This window comes from Pantherophis guttatus, chromosome 2 (assembly GCF_059756535.1).
Source record: "Pantherophis guttatus breed Tessera chromosome 2, ASM5975653v1, whole genome shotgun sequence".
Lineage (NCBI taxonomy): Eukaryota > Metazoa > Chordata > Lepidosauria > Squamata > Colubridae > Pantherophis > Pantherophis guttatus.
In genome coordinates, this window is record NC_142064.1 from 126,704,460 (window position 1) to 126,722,356 (window position 17,897).

Here is a 17,897-nt window from a genome sequence, read left to right on the forward strand (position 1 = left end):
GGAATGCTTTTCACTAAGCCAGGAGCTATTGGTTTTATGATTATGAATATTTCAGCAGAACCATTTTTACTGTTAAGAATATTGTTGTTGTATTACCAACCAGCAGAGTGTAGAACACAGAGAAACGTTGCTGAGAGCAATGAATAAGAAATGTGCAAACTGGTTTATCAAAAGTTTACTTTATAGTGAAAAAACAATCTCATAGTCTTTAAATCAGTCCAAGTCTTTGCCAGTTAAATCAGTCCAGTGATACAAAAATCTTCTTACCACACAAACAGTAGTTGGTTAGAATAACAAACTCACTCTGGTTCACAAACCACGATGGTAGCAGATCCATCCAACGATGATAGCACAATGAATAGCACTCCTCACACTATGGTAGCTTATCATCAACTGAATACTTTACAGTACCTTTCTTAAATACGTTTACAACTAGTGATTATCTAATCACTAAGCATGACTCAGCATTACAATGAATCAGCAGTAAAACTTTAAAGTCACACAATACATATTCATGTTAAAGTCACAGAACACATGTATTGCCTGGACAACTTGTTAGGCTCAAAATATATCCTAACATTTACTCACGTACAAACTGTAGCAGATGAAATGGATAGAAGCTCACGTGAAACATTTACTAAGGTTTCTTTTTCTAACAGTGGGAATTCTCACTAGTCGGACAAGACAGTGGTAGCGCGCAGGCCTCTTTGTTCTTTAGCCGTTGGCATCCAAAGCTTATTACCTTTAACTCTGATGATAACATACCACTAGTATCCTCCACAGATTTGTCTAAATCAGGGGTGTCAAACCGGCAGCCAGCGGGCTGGATGCATCACGGGCAGACCACGCCCACCTCAGCTCCACGAAGGGGGGAAAATGTCATGTGACACCAACGTGACGGGACGAGTTTAACACCCCTGATCTAAAGGCGCTTTTCCTTTGTCTTTCCTTTAGAACATTTCCAGCCAGAGCTGCCGCTATGACACCGTGAACGACACAAATATGATTATCTGTGACCTTGGCAACCCGATGAAAGCAGGTGTCAGCGTGAGTGTTGGTGCTATGTACTAAGGCAGTGGTCCCCAACCTTTTTTCGCACCAGGGACCACTTTCGTGGAAGACAGTTTTTTCCGCAGACTGGGAGGTGGCGGGGGGAGGGAGGAGCACACAACTGAGATCTCTTGCAGGAGCAGTTTATAGTAGGGTTCACCCCTCTGTGAGAATCTAATCTGATGATCTGAGGCGGAGCTGAAACAGTGATGCTAGCAGTGGGGAGCGGTTGCAAATATAGATGAAGCTTTGCTTGCTTGCCCATCATTCACCTCCGGCTACGTAGCCCAGTTCATAACAGACCAAGGACCAGTACCATCCAAGGCCCAGGGGGTTGGGGACCTCTGTACTAAAGGGTTGGCTTCGGTCAATCAATATACAAGTATTACAGCCAAAACAGCCCACTCTGTTACATAGCTGGGTAATGAAGCATCTGCAAGAAAACTGTTCTGTCCCCATACCACTCACACACCCCCACAGACGGCCCGGATTTAATAAGCCACACGACAAAACTCTTTGAAGATAAAGCTGGCAGCAACCCAGTGGCTAGCTGCCAATTCAGACTTTACTCACACAAAACAAAGATTAGACTGCAAGCATTCCGATAAAACAGGCAGAGTGTCAATAATACAAGGATTAATCCAAATGCAGTCCGATAAAGCAGGCAAAGTCCAGTAACGCAGTGATCATGGAGTATTTCCAGTTTTTGCTCGTCACAAACTCAACCAGCCACCACACCCACATTTATACCCTGTGGGGTGTGGTCCAGTGACTCAGCTAATCTCTGGCACGCCTTCCCCTCTGCTGTGCACGCTTCTCCCTGCGCCTCTGTCGAGGGTCCAGCCAGCACTTATCTTCCTCGTCGCTGTCCACCTGTGGCTGCGGGGACGTGCTTGGCTCTGAGCCTATCATTTGGCCTTCGGTGTCCTCCGGAGGCATTGCCAGAGAGGAGGGTCCTGGAGAGGGAGGCCTTGCCAACTCCTCTCCCTCACTCTCAGAGTCTGCATCTGTCAATAGCCCAGGCTCAGGCAACGGAGCCACAACAAAAACAACCAAGATCAAAGTAAACCAACATGCACAACCCCTGATAGAAGAGATCTGAATAAATAACTTGATTCTAATGCCTTCTTCTTTTTTGTCTTATCCTTCTTAGCTCTGGGGTGGCCTGCGCTTTACCGTGCCTCGCATCACCGATTCTAAGCCATCCATCCAGTTTGATTTCCAGATTCACAGGTAAAAACTCCCTAGATAATCTGCCAGTGCCCCACCTCCCCCACTCCCTTCACCTCGAGCTCATGGACAGGCCCGGCTGTCCTTGACGTCCTGGGCTCTTTCTTTCCTGCACAGTGCTTTTAGCCTACACCCGTGATGGCGAACCTATGGCAGACGTGCCAGAGGTGGCACACAGAGCCCTCTCTGTGGGCGTGCACAACATCGCCAGCTGCTCTTGTGGTTTCCGGCATGCATCTTTGTGCGTGCCGGAGCCCCAGAAACCCAAAGACCAGCTGGCTGGTGCACATGTGCATGCTGGCCACCTGGTCTTCGGGTTTCCGGCACTCTGGCACGTGCGACCAGCTGGCATGCGTGCACCGGAAATCCAAAGACCAGGTGGCTGGCATGCACATGCACAGCTGGTTTCTGGGGCTCCGGTGGCTGCGCATGTGCGCACCCGTGCACGTACATTCTGATTTGGGCACTCGGTTCACCATCACTGGCCTACACCTTTCCACATAGCCGTATCTGTTTTTCGCAGCAAGAACGCCAACAATTCTCACAGTGAAGTGGAATCGTATGTCATGCGCGTGGAGGCTTCCTTTCGCATTTCATCCCATGGGTAAGTATCATGCCAGGAGTAATTATTTTTAATTGTTAAAAGAATGTCCAAGGCCTGTTGTTACCTGCAAGGCATGCAAATGCTGGAGGTTCATCATAAACGGGTGAGGGCAAATCACACCTTTAATAACAAAGGAAAGGGTGCCATGTGTTGGCAAATCATTTTAGCCCTGAAGGCTGTAGCAGCTGCCAGGCCAGGAACCCACCTGCCATTCCATCCCTTCCTTCATAAATTGATCCTCCTCCCTCCCAACAATGTTCAATAAAAGTCTTCCTACTTCCCTGACACCGAGAACGTTGCTGTCTTCTTACTGTGTGTTTTGCCACGTGCACTGTTGGGAGAATCAGCTAAACAGTGGGAAAAATACAGGTGGTCCTCGACTTACGACCTCAATTGAGCCCAAAGTTTAGGCTGCTAAGTGAGAAATTGGGTTCATTGAGGAGTTTTGCCCCATTTTATGACATTTCTTGCCACGTTTGTTGTGAATCACTGCAATTGTTAAATTAGTAACACCGTTGTTAAGCGAATCTGGCTTTCCCATTGTCTTTGTTTGTCAGAAGGTTACAAAAGGGGATTACATGACCCCAGGACACTGCAACTGTCATAAATATGAAGCATTTGTCAAACATCTGAGTGTAAATCACATGATGGTGGAGATCAGGGGTGAAATCCAGCAGGTTCTGACAGGTTCTGGAGAACTGGTAGTGGAAATTTTGAGCAGTTCGGAGTACTGGCAAATACCACCTCTGGCTGGCCCCAGAGTGGGGTGGGAATGGAGATTTTGCAATATCCTTCCCCCAGGAGTGGGGAGGGAATGGGGATTTTGCAATATTCCTCCCCTGGAGTGGGAAGGGAATGGAGATTCTTCCTCTGCCATGTCCACCAAGCCACACCACACCCACCAAGCCATGCCCGCAGAACCGGTAGTAAACAAATTTGGATTTCATCACTGGTGGGGATGTTGCATAAGTGTGATAAATGGTTGTAAATCATTTTTTCAGTGCCATTGTAATTTCAAATGGTCACTAAACAAACTGTTGTAAGCCGAGGACTACCTGTAAAGAAAGAAAATATCCCCAAAGTAGAACTAAGGAGAGACTCCCAAAATGTTGGAATTATTGATTCAATAATTTAAAAACGAGTTCAATGAAGTTGGGTCTGGTTTTCTCCCAGTCAATTTAAAGTTTTCAATTCATTAGCAAGGGCAATATTACTTATGTCTGGTTTGGTAAGTGCATCATTAGAGAAGTTACACTGTTTTCCTGAAAAGTTCCCTTCGTGAGAAATGGTCTTTCTTAGATCTTCACCATCTTTCTCTTTCTCTGTTCTCCCTTAAATGAAGACCTGGTTTGCTTTTGGAAGATAACTCTCTAATCACTCACTTTATTGCTTGGATTCAAATATATGCATATTTGACTCCGCTTTGTGCAACCAAGTATTCCACATTTGTATTGGATAGATCAAATGGGAAATGGTGCCGATATCCAGCACAGGAACATGAGGTTTAGTTGATTAGACAACTGGTAAATCAGAAGGAAACACAACCATCTTGCAATATTTTAAAGTGCTGTAGAGCCAGTCAACTTGACAATTCTCTTAGCCAAGGATGCGTGGTCCACACATCACTTTTCACTGTGCTGATTATGTGATTGTGTGGGTGCAAGTCTGGAATTTGTACCCACTATCATTAAGTGTTGTACCTTATGATTCTTGATGAGCGTATCTTTTCTTTTATGTACACTGAAAGCATATGCACCAAGACAAATTCCATGTGTGTCCAATCACACTTGGCCAATAAAAAATTATATTCTTTCTTATATTACACCAGTGGAATGCTAGTTGCATGAACGTTTTCTTATGGAAATATAAGTATCTCTGGGAAATGCTCTCCAATCTGGTAGCAGCTGGTATTTACCCCAAGGGAATTGTTTTTCTTCTGAAACCTTTAATGTAGTCATCCAGGATTATCTCCTCCAGGAAACACCAACAAGTAATTGAACCAGACATTTTACCTAAAGCTCAGCTAGCTTACATTCAAAGAATATGCAGCTGGAGAGACAATATAATTTCCCACATGATTTTATGTCCCATTTTGGAGGGTATGAATCAGCTTTTAATTCAAGTACTCTGAGAAAACAGACCATTTGATTACAGCAATTAGCAAATGTTCTTGATTAGTTAGCATTCTCTTGAACAAAAAAACCGTAGGGTCTCTTATATTCCAGTCACAAGTCAACACTTGAAACCATTGGTCAAAAGTTTTAGACAAGCTTTCTTTTTCCAGTAGTCCTCATGAATCCAATAGGGCCACTTTCTCTATCCCCACCCCCGTTTCCTAAGAAAATGCCTGTTTCTCAATTAGCAGTTGCACTAGCTCTAGGCAGGCTAGTAGCTTTTGCAGAAGTATCTTAGAATAACACCTCGTCTAAGTGTAGTAACTTAAATGAACGCTCCTTAATCATAGAAGACGTGTGTGCATGATGGAATTTCAAAAAAAAATGTAGGAATGAGGAAGCTCTAGCCTATAGCCCTGAGGACTCTCTTTCTCATTTATTTATTTTATTCATTTATTAGACTTGTTTGCCACCCATCATGCCTAGAGGCAACTCTGGGATTTTAGGAAGATCCTGTCTCCTCCTTTCTAAACTCTGCTTCTGACAGTCAGACTGTTGCACGTGTCTTTCTACTCGTCTCACCAAGAAGCCTACCTTTTTCACAGGCTTCAGCTGGGGAGAGCTGCTGGCAGTTGATTTCCAAGGCCTGCTGGTAAACTCCCCCAACATTTGCTCCTTAAAGTGCCAAGAATTAAATTTTTGAGGTTGTTCATGCAGAGCTTACATTATCTCCACAACCTTCCCTCTGTACCTAGGCTTCCTAGACATTTTCTGTTAAAACTACAAAACTGTTTTGAATGAATGCCTCCTAATTTACCAAGCGGTGGAACGTTAATGGAAAAAAATATCACTTCAGGGGGTTTATAATCTGAGGTAGTGTGAGTGTATACAGACTTTTCTCATTCTATTCTTGATAAAGGATGGTTGATTCCTCGGAGAAGACGGAAGAGACCAAATGTTGAGTAAAGCAGGCCATTTTGCAGGCCATGGTCTTAACACCTATAATTCACCAATTACATTCAAGGGTAGAATAGAAGACATTAAGTAATCTAATATATACCACCTTGAGTTTCATCATGGGCTAAAGGAATATCATAAATTGTTCCAACAGGCGGGGCTAAACATACGAACATGTGAATGATTTTTTAAATGTTATCTAATTCTGGGTTTTATTTAATTGACCAAACTAAGTAATAATTTTAATTAGCAATTTTATGATGTTTGTGTGTCTATATTTTTCTTGACTGTACACCGCCTTGAGTCCTACGGGAGAAAGGCGGTATAGAAATATAATAAATAAATGAATGAATGAATGAATGAATGAATGAATGAATGAATGAATGAATGCACAGCTGGTGACACTCAATCTTGACTAAGCTCAGAAACATCTCAGAGGTCTGCTTCTACCGTGTTTCCCTGAAAATACCACCTACCCTGAAAGTAAGTCCTAGCTTGATTTTTACACGTGCGCCCAATATAAGCCCTACCCCCCCCATAAGCCCTAATGAAGACCCTGCCCACTCCAGGGTGCACAGGTAAAAATTAGGATGGGGGTTGGAGTTGCCCTACTACTTATCTTTGGACAGTTGCAGCCAGACCTCACATATCCCAACATCTTCCTTGCCGGCCCGTTTCTTCTGCAGCCGGCAAGGCTTTCCTGAAGGCCTCTGCAGCTGATAACAGAGCTCTGATATCAGCTGCAAAGGCCTTCAGGAAAGCCTTGCCGGCTGCAGAAGTTCCTGAAGGCCTATGACAGCGAAAAGGAGACTGGGGGTGACACGCACAAGTGAGGTGAGTCAGTAGACGACACCCCCACCCACCCCAAAAATAAGACCTGGTGCCTTTTTTTGGTGGCAAAAAATAATATAAGACAAGGTCTTATTTTCGGGAAAACATGGGTAGTAGATACTTGAATGGAAGACCATCAAGAAAACCCAAGTAGCAGACTCAAGACTGACTATGCTTTTATTTATAACTGTATCAGAACGAGACATATTAAAACAGAGGTGCAAAATTTTTGTTGATTCAGGGACTACTTTGAACAGCATGCTAGCAGCCATACTCTAAAACAGGCAGAGCCAGGGCCATTTTTTATATTTTTATTAAGCAGGAGAATAAAACTATTTTAATTACTGATTTTTAATAATTATTTTTCTCCATAATGTTTTAATCCTGCAAGGTAAAGGTAAAGGTTCCCCTCGCACATATGTGCTAGTCATTCCTGACTCTAGGGGGCTCATCTCAGTTTCAAAGCCAAAGAGCCAGCGCTGTCCAAAGATGTCTCCGTGGTCATGTGACCAGCATGACTAAACGCCAAAGGCGCACGGAACGCTGTTACCTTCCCACCAAAGTGGTCCCTATTTTTCTACTTGCATTTTTTTCATGCTTTCGAACTGCTAGGTTGGCAGAAGCTGGGACAAGTAACGGGAGCTCACCCCATTACGCGGCACTAGGGATTCAAACTGCTGAACTGCCAACCTTTCAATCGACAAGCTCAGCATCTTAGCCACTGAGTCACCGCGTCCCCTTTCAATCCTGTATTTAGTAGCAAAAACAAGGTTGATACAAGGTGGAAGCAGATTGCTGATTGATTATATTTGTTAACTCATTGTATCATTTTTTTTGCATTCTATTTGATAAAACAAAGAAAAAAAAAGAAAAAGAAAAAACCACAGCAAACAACAAATAATTATTTGCTGTACAATGAGAGGTGTGCACAGTAAGTGTGTGTGTATGTCTTTCGTGGGTGACAGTTCATATTTCATTATATCTGTGCCTATAATGAACGTCCGTGAGTTACAGGTAACACCACTCTTCAATTCAGTAACGAAGGCATAAATTTGTTTCTTCAGTGTAAAAGAACTAGTCTCTTAGCAGCAAGAAGGATGTAGAAAAACTATTTGCACAGTTCAGCTGTCAATTACCATGTAATAAGGATGTGGTTCATAGGAATATGAGTATCTAAAAATATTAGTTCATTTCAAAGTCAATTTAATATATGTGTCATTTTTTCCCAGAACATAATAACCTTCAGAAACAGCAAAAATATAATTTAATGCATAATTTATTCTTGTTGCAATTTTATTGTTTTATTAACTCTGCTTTACTACATAAATAAAACACACATTAAAAAAATAATCATTGCATTGCTTACTTGTGGATTAAATCCACAGCCTTGGGCCTATTATAGAAAAATGGGATTAAAAGTATCAAATAAGCAAATCGTATTGTTTTCAAACATTAGTTTTGCAATTTGCTTCTCAATGAAAAGAAATACACTAGGAGGAGTTCAATTTGGAATTTTTAACCAGAGGAACACACACATGTTCTGATTTCCATGTTTACACATCCCAGTAAAGGACATTTCTACATTAGCAGACATCACAATGATTTTCATGTGACGTTATGACTTGATTATTGTCGTTTTGATTTTGCTTTAATTTTGCCTCACATTATTGAGAAATGATTTGTATTGGTTATTTAAATTGCTCTAGTCCCTAGTGAATAATTTCTGTGTCTGAAATGCTTTTTTCTACTTCTTCCACAGAGCATCCATGCCAGACACTGTGTCTCTGCCTGGTTGGGTCCCTGGTAGATCAGTGCAGCGTGAACAAGATATCGGCCCTGGGGTCCGCCATGTCTATGAGGTGGGTGTTTCTTGCTGAGGAGAAGCAGCTGATGGAATAGCTGGAACTTCCCAATGGGCCAAATGTTCTTGGGGGAGCCTGTTTTTTTCTGGGATCCAATTCAGCTCCTGAAAGGTCCTTCTGTACCAGTCTTTTTCAAAGTGGTAGCCTCCGTATGAATCCGCCTCAGCATTCAAAATTCTTAAGAAACATGAGTGTAAGTCACGGGTGTCAAACTCGATCGCGTCACATGACCTATCGTACCGTATCGTGGTGTTTTTTGCCTTTGTGGACCTGGGTGGGCGTGGCCTGCGCATGACGCATCTGGTCAACAGGCCGCCAGTTTGACAAGCCTGGTGCAAGTCATACAGGCTAAGAATTATGGGAGTTTCAAACCTATACCTCTGAAAGCCACTAACAATAAAGAGGCAGATCTAGATTAACACAAATCCAATTAAAGTTCAACATTCACAACAATATACCTGCGTAGGTTGATATTGCTGTGAAAGTTGAGCTTTATAAGGTTATATATACTTCTGCGTAAGGTTATACAGAAGTTACTTTTTCATATCTGGGATTTTTCAAAAAAATGGCTAACAATGGAAACGTGGCTGATTTACTGACTGTTGTTATGGCACTATCCTTTATTGGCATTATCCTCTATTGGGTTGCTGATCAAGATACCTTCATGAAATGGCTACAGCTTTTCTCGTGGGAGGTCTTGTAGCTCAGCTGTTCTGCATTATAGCAAGTTCCGAGTATATGTTGGTTTGCAAGGTCATTCAACAGGTGATAGGCTTCTCTGCATCTCAGCCTTGAAGGACAAAGTAAATGAGCAGCCTTATCTAGAATGAAGAGTTTTCTTGGTTCCTTGGATAATTTCCTCTATTTCTTTTCTTTCCTTTTTTCTTTTTTTTTTTTCTTTTCTTTTATGTAGTTTGTCAATGAGGGGCCCAGCGCCATCAGTGAAGGAGTGTTAGACATCAGTTGTCCTCTCCGAGTACAAGGACGAACTGTACTGTATATCACCCGCTACACAGGAAATTCACCCGTGCCAGGAAATTGTACCTCCAACAGCCCCATTAATCCATCACATCTGCAGGTAAAAAGGGACCCTTGTGGGTGTGGGAATACAAAGGATGAAGTGATTTGGCCTGGCCGCTAAATGTTGGGACTGGAATTCAGCCCCTGAAACTTAAAGGCTGCAGCTGAGATGGCTTACAAAATCAAAATAAACATGAAGGGAGGAGTAATAGAGTAGAAGACAGCAAATTTTCCAAATTTGGCTATAAGTTATTTGGTTGCTTTAATAATTTGCCATTCTTTTCTCAGCAATGGAAATTTTGTGTGTTGTTTTCCATCCCAAATCTTCCCCCTTTTGGTAACCTGCTTGGGTTTTTTTTACATGTAGGTTTTTTTTCAAAAACATTTCAACAAAGTAGCTTATTTCTGCAGAGCCTTTGCTTTGTGTTAGAACATGCACAAGCCTGAGACTGAGTTGTAGCAATAACACTTAGACTTATATAGCACTTCACAGTGCTTTACAGCCCTCTCTAAGCTGTTTACAGAGTCAGCCTATTGCCCCCAACAATTTGGGTTCTCATTTTACCAACCTCGGAAGGCTGAGTCAACTTCGAGCCTGGTGAGATTTGAACTGCCAAATTGCAGGCAGCAGAAATAGCCTGCAGTACTGCACTCTAAACACTGCGCCACCGAGGCTCATGTAAACGAGGGAGGATTTTCTGCCATTGGGAAGCATGTGTCCTTGGAATCAGCCAGAGCAACACTGGCATTCAATAGAAGGGTCTTTTCTGACTGGCAGCTGTATTAACGATACCTTGCAAAGATACCTTTTGATACTTCGAGCTAATCAGATCATAAGGAAGGCCCCTGTTTAACAGACCATGGAGAACTCCATGGCTTAGGGCCGGGGTACTTACAGGACCGCCTTCTGCCACCAATTGCCTCCCATCGGCCAGTTCGCTCCCACAGAGAGGGCCTCCTCAGGGTGCCATCGGCCAGACAATGTCGGCTGGCGACCCCCCAGGGGGAGAGCCTTCTCTGTAGTGGCACCTACCCTTTGGAACAATCTATCCCCAGAGATACGAGTGATCTCAGACCTCCAGACTTTTCGTCGGGCCCTTAAAACCTATTTCTTTCAGTTAGCCGGGCTGTCCTGATTTTATGGTGGGTTTTTTAAAATTTGAGATTGGTTTTGAATTGAAATGTTTTAAATTATGGGCCAAACTTATTTAATTATTTTAAATCTATTTTAACTTTTGTGTACAAATGTTTTACTTTGGCTGTTCACCGCCCTGAGTCCGAAAGGAGAAGGGCGGTATAGAAATCTGAAAAATAAATGAATAAATAAAAATAAAAACTGTATTAACAATCAACAAGACTACAACTGGTAGCTACAGAGAATTAATTTATGAAGATTCACATTTCATTCTCTCTCTTTCTCTTTCTCTTTCTCTTTCTCTTTCTCTCTTTCTCTTTCTCTTTCTCTTTCTCTTTCTCTTTCTCTCTCTCTCTCTCTCTCTCTCTCTTTAGCTGGAGCAACCTCCAACACCTGTTCCTGGGCAGGAGCAGCACTACGTGCAGAAACAAAATGGAGGATGGAACACGGGCAACATTGGAGGCACTTTCCCTCTGGTAAGCCCTGCATCATCATTTCAAGAAACATCTTAAAAACACAGAGTTGTGCTCCATACCTTTGATATCCTTAGGATGTTTTAGGGCAACAGTGGCGAACCTTTTTGCCATTGTGTGCCAAAAGTGGGGGGAGTGTGGGGGGGCCATGCACGCACGTGCCCACACCCATAATTCAATGCGCCATGCGCGTGCGACCCCCCCAGCACTCCCCCCACTTTTGGCACGTGATGGCCCGGTAGGCCTGTTTTTTGCTCTGCCCAGGCTCCAGAGCCTTTCTAGGAGCCTGGGGAGGCAAAAACAGCATTCCCTACCGTCCCTGGAGGTCCTCCGGAGGCCAGAAATGGCCCGTTTCCTGACTTCTAGAAGGCCCCAAAATCAGCTGGCCAGCGCACGCATGTGTGCCATAGCTGAACTAGGGCAACGCTCGCATGCCCACCAACGGTGGCACACGTGCCATAGGTTCGCCATCATGGTTTTAGGGCCAACCTAAGAGCTGCACTAATGATTGCCTTACCACCACAGTGTTTGCTCATTGTTCTTGTTAACGCCGTTGGCTTCCCCCAGAGTCCATGGGAGTTGGGTGGCCAATAAATTTAAATAAATAAATAAATAAATGTGGAAGATGATTTTCAAAAAGCAGCACTACATGCATTTCAGTACCTCATTTTGAAACCTAATTATCCTTTGTTTGCCATAGTCTTCGAAATAAAGATGCATCCACAGGAACTTAGGTCTAATGTCCTGACTCACATTCCCTTGGTTTTAATCACTGGAACAGGCTTCCCCATTCTGTCGTCCTCAAGATCTTAGACTGTCATTCTTATTGGTTGCATTGCCTGGGAATTCTGAGATATAATCCAACCCACAAGAAAGATACTTAGGTCAAGTAAGGCCAGACATTCAGGTTCACAAAGATGCTTGGGCCAAATTCTGCCCAAATTGGAAGTAACTGAAAGTTGATGAGATATGTTCCTCCCATGTCTCATTTTTATCATTCATTGTTCTTTCGCTGCAGAAGTGTAATGAGGATGAATGCTTCCAACTTCACTGCCGCATGGGAGCATTGCAACGACAGGAAAGTCTCAGCTTACGCCTCTATTTTCGCATCTGGTCCAAAAGCTTTCAACAGGTAAATTTATTATATTTTGGCAGGAGTGGGCTTCAAAAATTTTAGCAAGAGGTTCTCTGCCCGATTGCTGGGTGGGCATGGCCATGGTGGGCGTGGCCTGGTCAGCCACCTGCACCACGGCAATGGGGGGGGGGCATTTTTTCCCTCCCCGGGCTCCGGAAGGGCAAAAACGGCCTCCCCAGGCTCCTGAGGCCCTCTGGCCCATTTCTGGCCTTCCCGAACTTCCGGTAGGCCTGTTTTTCACCCTCCTTGAGCCTCCATGCACGCCCTGCACTTACCTGTCTCCAAAATGGGCCGTGTGGGGACTCCTGGGAGGGGAGGGGCAGGGAGGGAAGGGAGGGGCCAGACAGGAATGGGATTTGGGGGTTCTCCAAACTGCACAGAATCTTAGCTAGAGGTTCTCCCAAACCCCTGCAAACCCCCAGCAGCCCACCCCTGTATTTTGAGTGCTCACCAGACCTCAATTGTTTGGGACAAATTTTGTGTGTGTGTGTGAGTGTGTGTCTTTTTTTCCACCTTCCTTATTCTGTTATTCTTGGTTGTAGCAGTAGCTGGCACAGAAAAGAATGAAAGTTGAGGGAATAGCATAACTCAGGCTAAAAGATCCAAGTTGCCCACCTCTGATCTATGTACATACAGAAAAAAATGTAACAATCTCAGCAGAAAAATAATGGCCTACTCCTTCCCATTCATTTCATATAAGTGTTAGCTTTCATCGTATTAAGCCTTTGGGAATGGGATGTTTGATTCCTTCATATTCTTTCACTTCCAGTACATCTATTCAATCCAGCATTTGTGCAGAGCCATTTCTCATTATTCTTTCCTCACTTGCAGAAAGAGAACTATCCCCAGGCTATCCATTGTGAAGCCGTTTACCATATGCAAAAGGTGCCCTACAAAATCCAGCCTCTAGAGCTCCCCACCGCTGATCTGAAGGTCAGTATTATCAGTTATAATAGAAATAAGCTGCCCTTATAAATACCAATTCTTCCAAGATGTTACTTCCAATTGCATTAGTAAAATTATGAGACACTTTGCTACAACAGAGAGAGCAATTGGGATCAGCTCAACTCAGAGAAGCAGTTAGCTCTTAGCTCTGGATGGGTGGGGTTAGTCCAGCTTGGATATATTCTTGAAAAGTGGATAAATGAAAGTTGTGGTAAGAAGGCAAAAACGTGGAGTAGGATAAGTAATTTTTCCTCTTATAATTCAGGTATTAGATTGCCTAGTGAAGCTGAATTTTATTTTTTTATTTTTTAAATTTTTATACCGCCCCCTCTTCCGAAGGACTCGAGGCGGTGAACAGCCAAAATTAAAAACATGATGTGAAACCTAGGATAACTAAAGAAGGCCAGCCTCTTTCCAGTGGCCTATTTTGAAATTTATGAGAATGACATACCTGGCACCCTGGTGGATTTAGGATGCTTTATTCTTGCTTATTTATTAGAGCTGTGTAGTGACTCAGTGGCTAAGACGCTGAGCTTGTCGATCGAAAGGTTGGCAGTTCAGCGGTTCGAATCCCTAGTGCCGCGTAATGGGGTGAGCTCCCATTACTTGTCCCATTTTCTGCCAACCTAACAGTTCGAAAGTACATAAAAAATGCAAGTAGAAAAAATAGGGTCCACCTTTGGTGGGAAGGTAACAGCGTTCCGTGCGCCTTTGTCGTTTAGTCATGCCGGCCACATGACCACAGAGACATCTTCGGACAGCGCTGGCTCTTCGGCTTTGAAATGGAGATGAGCACTGCCCCCTAGAGTTGGGAACGACTAGCACATATGTGTGAGGGGAACCTTTACCTTTACCTAGGGGCCTAGTGGTGAATACTCTTACCTCCCATTCGGAGGGTTGAGAGTTCAATCCTAGGTAGTGGCAGATGTTTATCTCCTAGAGGGCAAAGCAAAAATATCTGCTGCGAACGCCACATGGCATCAGGTAGGGCATCCGGCCAGTAAACGCTCAGCTCCATTCAGTTTCCCCAATTCCACCCCTAATTAATGGATTACAGGGTCGTAAAGGGGAGTTTATTCTTATTTATTTGATTTACAGTACATCCCATCTTTGCTCAAGGCAGTGTACTATACGTAGTGTTCCCTTCTCCTATTTTCTCCATAACAAGAAGTCATGCTCTCAGATACTTATTTACTTATACTACATATGGTAAAATTATTCATCTTATGTACAGGTCCTCTAACAGTTTGAAGAATGACTTATAGTGTATATGCTGATCTAACAGGGCTTAGATGCTACCAATGTAACACCTTCAATTACAACTTTTGGATATCTCTTATTCATGCTTCCTTTCTGGTGACAGGTGTCAACATCACTCAGTTGGGCTAAGGCAGAGACTAGCCAGGGTGTCCCTCTATGGATCATCATCTTAGCCATCCTGATTGGACTGCTGCTGTTGGCACTGCTCATCTATGTGTTGTACAAGGTGAGTTCACAGAACAATGTAATAATTGAGGAATTCAGGGTTGGAGAAAATTTTTTAAAGCTCTGAAGTACTGGGTATTCCTTAGATTGATAAGGACTGCAGATGTAAGAAAATATGAGTAGGTAGGGAGATTCTGAAATGTCAGAAGCCAGTTAAAAGCTGTAGTGTATAGAACGTTAAGAAGTGTCAATGGGGGAGTGTCTTCAGCACCCTGGACAGCACCTGAATCTTCTGCAACACCTGTGATTTTCTAGCCCTTCCCTGGTGAATTGACTCTGACTCATTTCCCTGTTATTCGACAAGTGTACAGCTTGGCCTGCAATGGAGAATTGCAACCCCAAAGCACACATAATTACATTTTTAGCATTCGGCACCTGCATGAAGGAGTCATGAAAGCAGCTTGAATCAACATTTAGTGTTTTTAAAAGAGATGGTTTCCAATATTCAGCTGAAACTCTGCAGGTGGGGTGCGTGATGCACATAAATATGTAATTGAGCCAAGAGTTTTTAATTGTTATGGCTCCAGTCCTCATGAGTTTAGAGAACTACAAACTTAATTTTGTAGCATTAATCAAGTTAAGACCCAGTTTGATATCGTAGTTTAAGGCATCAGACTAGAAATGCGAACACTGTGAATTCTAGTCTTGCCTTAGACAGAAAGCCAGCTAGGCAACTTTGGGTCAGTCAATCCTCTCTTAGCCCTAGCAAGAGGATAGTGATCATAAACCCCTTCCAAAAATGTTGCTTTAAAAAAATGCAGGGACTTGTCCAGGTAGCCTCTAGGAACCAAGAACAATTCAAAGGCACTAAAAAAAATGACAGCAATAAGTAAATGTCAGGAGATACTCAAGAGAGATGGAAAGAGAAAACTATCTCTTTGTTTTTAAATAAAAATCTAGAGATATTTCTGCACTACTTTGATTACAATGGTCTTAAGCAGGAATCATAAATGTGCTTCCACAAGACCACTCAACCACAATGGAATTTGCCCTGAAAGAGAATTCGGTGGGTGATGTCCTGTATAGATGCTAACCTTTCTCTTTCTTTCTTTTTTAGCTGGGCTTTTTCAAACGTTCCCTTCCTTACGGCACAGCCATGGAGAAAGCTCAGCTGAAACCACCAGCAACTTCAGAGGCCTAGCAGGTCAATGTTGCCCTCCATGTATATGTGTTGTTGCTGCTGCCGCCGCCCTGCGAAGAGGCACTCGGATCGCCCATCAAGAGCACTGGGGAGGAGGAGGGATTCCAACCAACACCAGCAAGGCGTAGAAGGGCAGGGCCACAGACACTGGGCCCCTTGGACAACTGCTGGGTTCAGTGCACCAAGCACCTCTGCTTTCCCTCCGTGAAAGAGGCTCCAACCTTGACACTAAGTGCCCTCCTTTCCCAGCCATTCCGGTCCCCTGAGGCTTGGATCCTAACAACAACTTGTGTCCTGAACTGAGGGCTGCAGCAGGCATTTGCTTCCAGCCCAAGGGAATACTTGAAGCCGCTGGAGCGGCAGGTGCTGGCCTGATTTCAGGCCCCTTAAGTCAAGCTGTCTGTTCCGTCCATCTGCGGGGAAGGGATTGTTGTCGTGGACAGTTCTCAAGCTGCCGGTCTTCTTTAGATTGAGACAGCTTGGCTGAAAAAAAAAAAAAAAAAACAAAAGGAAAAAAAAATAAAAGCACAATCACCTCCTGAGTCCAGCTCTTTCTCCTCCGTGGGCCAGAATGGAGGATCCTGGGCTCTCTCTCTCTCTCCTTTCCCGTCTTCCCCGGTTTGCTTCCTGTGGAGGACGACATGGGGCAGAGACTTTAGCTGGGAAAGCTGGATGCTCCCACAATGCCAAAGATTTGCCACATTAGGAAGCCAAGCCATCACCCGGTGTCGGCCCGGACTCGCCGACGGTCTTCGCACTGATCTCCGGAAACCGCTAGAGATGTTTTATTTTTCAGATGCCACTTTAATGAAAAGAAGAAGGAATGAGGAAGCGAGGGCCACCTCTTGGTAGCAGAGACAGGGGTTGCTGTTTTAATTTAAGATGTCCAATGTGCAATAAATGCTTCCCTATTTTCTACTTTGTCTACTTAGTAAATGTTAACGCCATGTGGTTGGCTATGAGCTATAGCCTCTAGAACTGCTTGTTTCTGTCCAACAGAGTTAGAATTTTGATGGTGTAAATGAATGGTAGCAGCAGTCACTTAAAAGAAACAGCCGAGAGCTTTGGTCGCAGCATTATTTGGGATGGTTATGAAGATAGGCATTTTAGGATGCCCTAAATCTTCTGAGGGACAGAAGAGGGAATCTTCTGTCCCTTGGCATTCTTGTTATGTGTTCCCAATCAATATATAACCTAATATGGAAGTGAAACGTAGTTGTGCAAGTATTTATTTATTTATTTATTTACTTTGGCCTTTTAAATGTGTTTAACTTTTCTGTTGAGGCAAGTTTTTGGGGCAACATTTTTCAACCTTAGTTTGTGCGGTTCTGGCTCTTGGTGTTGCAGGAATCCAAGAGGCTAAACTTTAGCCTGTTTTTTTGGGTGGGGGGAGGTTAAAGACTGAAATGAGTATCTTTTTTAAGTATTTTAAAAAGCAACATAACATGGGACAAGTCAGCTGAATGAAATCAAACACAACAGGAAAACGAGTGTAATGCAGATCTGGGTAATAAATAGGAGTATAGAAAGCTATTTTGAGCCGTGAAAGTGATTTAAAATACTGATCTTGGTTTTTCCAAATGAGAATATTGAGAGCAGGTTTTGGAATATTCGTCATCAGAGCTTCAGAGATGGACCTGTGCAAATCTATTTTGCTTTCGTTGCCATTTTTAGGCTTTTGTGAAAAAGCATGAAAACATTTTGTGCCACATTTTAGGCCTCAACCAATAGCAAAATAACAAAACTAAAGGGAAGCGAAAAGCCAATAAAAACAAGATGTGTTGGTGGCCAAATCAGACTACATAGCTGTGTTAATTCTACTATATCAGATGTGTGAGCTTACTCCAGTAAATAGTTTGATGACATGTTTCTTGCAGAGCTTTAAACTGGCTATTTCAGAATGTGCTTGAATGGT

General features: G+C 43.3%; 1 protein-coding gene across 1 annotated transcript in view; it reads left to right on the top strand.

Moving 5' to 3' along the window:
• Nucleotides 1-16,900, top strand: part of ITGA5 (integrin subunit alpha 5) — a 96,929-nt gene extending 80,029 nt beyond the window's left edge. The window contains exons 21-30 of the mRNA XM_034419286.3: nucleotides 955-1,047; nucleotides 2,204-2,283; nucleotides 2,804-2,884; nucleotides 8,546-8,645; nucleotides 9,562-9,726; nucleotides 11,178-11,279; nucleotides 12,295-12,408; nucleotides 13,243-13,344; nucleotides 14,720-14,842; nucleotides 15,899-16,900. Coding sequence (XP_034275177.2) covers nucleotides 955-1,047; nucleotides 2,204-2,283; nucleotides 2,804-2,884; nucleotides 8,546-8,645; nucleotides 9,562-9,726; nucleotides 11,178-11,279; nucleotides 12,295-12,408; nucleotides 13,243-13,344; nucleotides 14,720-14,842; nucleotides 15,899-15,982 — 1,044 coding nt within the window. The 3' untranslated portion in view covers nucleotides 15,983-16,900. The remainder of the gene's footprint in view (nucleotides 1-954; nucleotides 1,048-2,203; nucleotides 2,284-2,803; nucleotides 2,885-8,545; nucleotides 8,646-9,561; nucleotides 9,727-11,177; nucleotides 11,280-12,294; nucleotides 12,409-13,242; nucleotides 13,345-14,719; nucleotides 14,843-15,898) is intronic.
• The last annotated feature ends 997 nt before the right edge of the window (nucleotides 16,901-17,897 follow it).